This window comes from Frankliniella occidentalis, unplaced genomic scaffold (assembly GCF_000697945.3).
Source record: "Frankliniella occidentalis isolate FOCC.00 unplaced genomic scaffold, Focc_3.1 Scaffold62, whole genome shotgun sequence".
Taxonomy (NCBI): domain Eukaryota; kingdom Metazoa; phylum Arthropoda; class Insecta; order Thysanoptera; family Thripidae; genus Frankliniella; species Frankliniella occidentalis.
The window spans coordinates 830,987-832,061 of NW_026267192.1; the positions used below are offsets into that span (position 1 = coordinate 830,987).

Consider the following 1,075-nt stretch of genomic DNA (forward strand, 5'->3'; position numbering starts at 1 on the left):
TGGCCGCCCTCCTGGGACTCCTGGGAGGTGAACGCGACCTGGGCGTCGCCGTACGGCAACGACTCGCAGCCCTACGACCTGGCGGGCGGGCTCCACGGCCACAACAACTGGTGGGCGCTCCTGGCGCTGTTCCTGGTGCTGGCCACCGCGGCCGGCAACATCCTCGTGTGCCTCGCCATCACCTGGGAGCGCCGCCTGCAGAACGTCACCAACTACTTCCTCATGTCGCTCGCCATCACCGACCTCATGGTGGCGGTGCTCGTCATGCCCGTCGGCATCCTTACCCTCGTTAAAGGTGAGTCCAGGAGGCCCCCCCTCCCCACTCCCGAGCCCCTGTCACCGACGGGATAGACCGACCCGCAGGACACGTGTGCGTTGCGGTGGCCTACCACCCAGGCGCTCCAAGCCGACGCGACGCGCCCGTTTGATGTACCTACGGGAGGGGCAACCCACGGCAACCCATTAGCAAAGTTTTTAATAGTACCGTGGTATGCAGGTGAGGTAAACAACATTAGACTTAATTTCCAAACCGCGTTTTTGCAACAGACAGGATGTATCACGGACTTGAGGCACTGTAATTTCCGCAAGAATGTGCATAATTATAACGACGAATTCCCGGCGACAAGCTGAAGCGTTTTTTTTTGTTTTTTGTTTTTTGAGCAAAAACAAGCCCTAATTTGTGCTGTGAAGCATATTCCGCTGGACTTTTTTTTCCTCGGAAGGTCCTTTCAATAAGTCATCAAACGGGTCCCACACGCGACGGCGTCAACATTCATGCGGCGGACAAAGAAACGGCATCGTCACTCGGCCCGCCGAAACTTGCCTCATTATGAGTTGCTAAACCACAGGGGGGTGTCGCAAGTAGCGGCGCGAGAAGAAGTGGAGTGAGAAGCATGAGGCTCTTTAGGGATCGGGCGTGGGCCGTAGGCAGGGCCCGGGCCGGGTCGGCTCAGCAACTTGGCCAAAGGTCGCGCCGTAAAAGTTTGCTTGCGGTGGGACACCTTTATCGTCCTTTGCTTCCCTCTGGGACGGCACGCCCCGTCACGTCAGGGCACGCCCCGCCACCCACCACGCC

General features: G+C 58.8%; 1 protein-coding gene across 1 annotated transcript in view; it reads left to right on the forward strand.

The window, feature by feature from the left end:
• Nucleotides 1-3: 3 nt before the first annotated feature.
• The window catches only part of LOC113204846 (alpha-2B adrenergic receptor), a gene marked incomplete at its 5' end in the record, with an annotated part of 160,657 nt that continues 159,585 nt past the window's right edge, over nt 4-1,075 (forward strand). The window contains one exon of the mRNA XM_052267991.1: nt 4-295. Within this exon, the coding sequence (XP_052123951.1) occupies nt 4-295 (292 nt within the window). The remainder of the gene's footprint in view (nt 296-1,075) is intronic.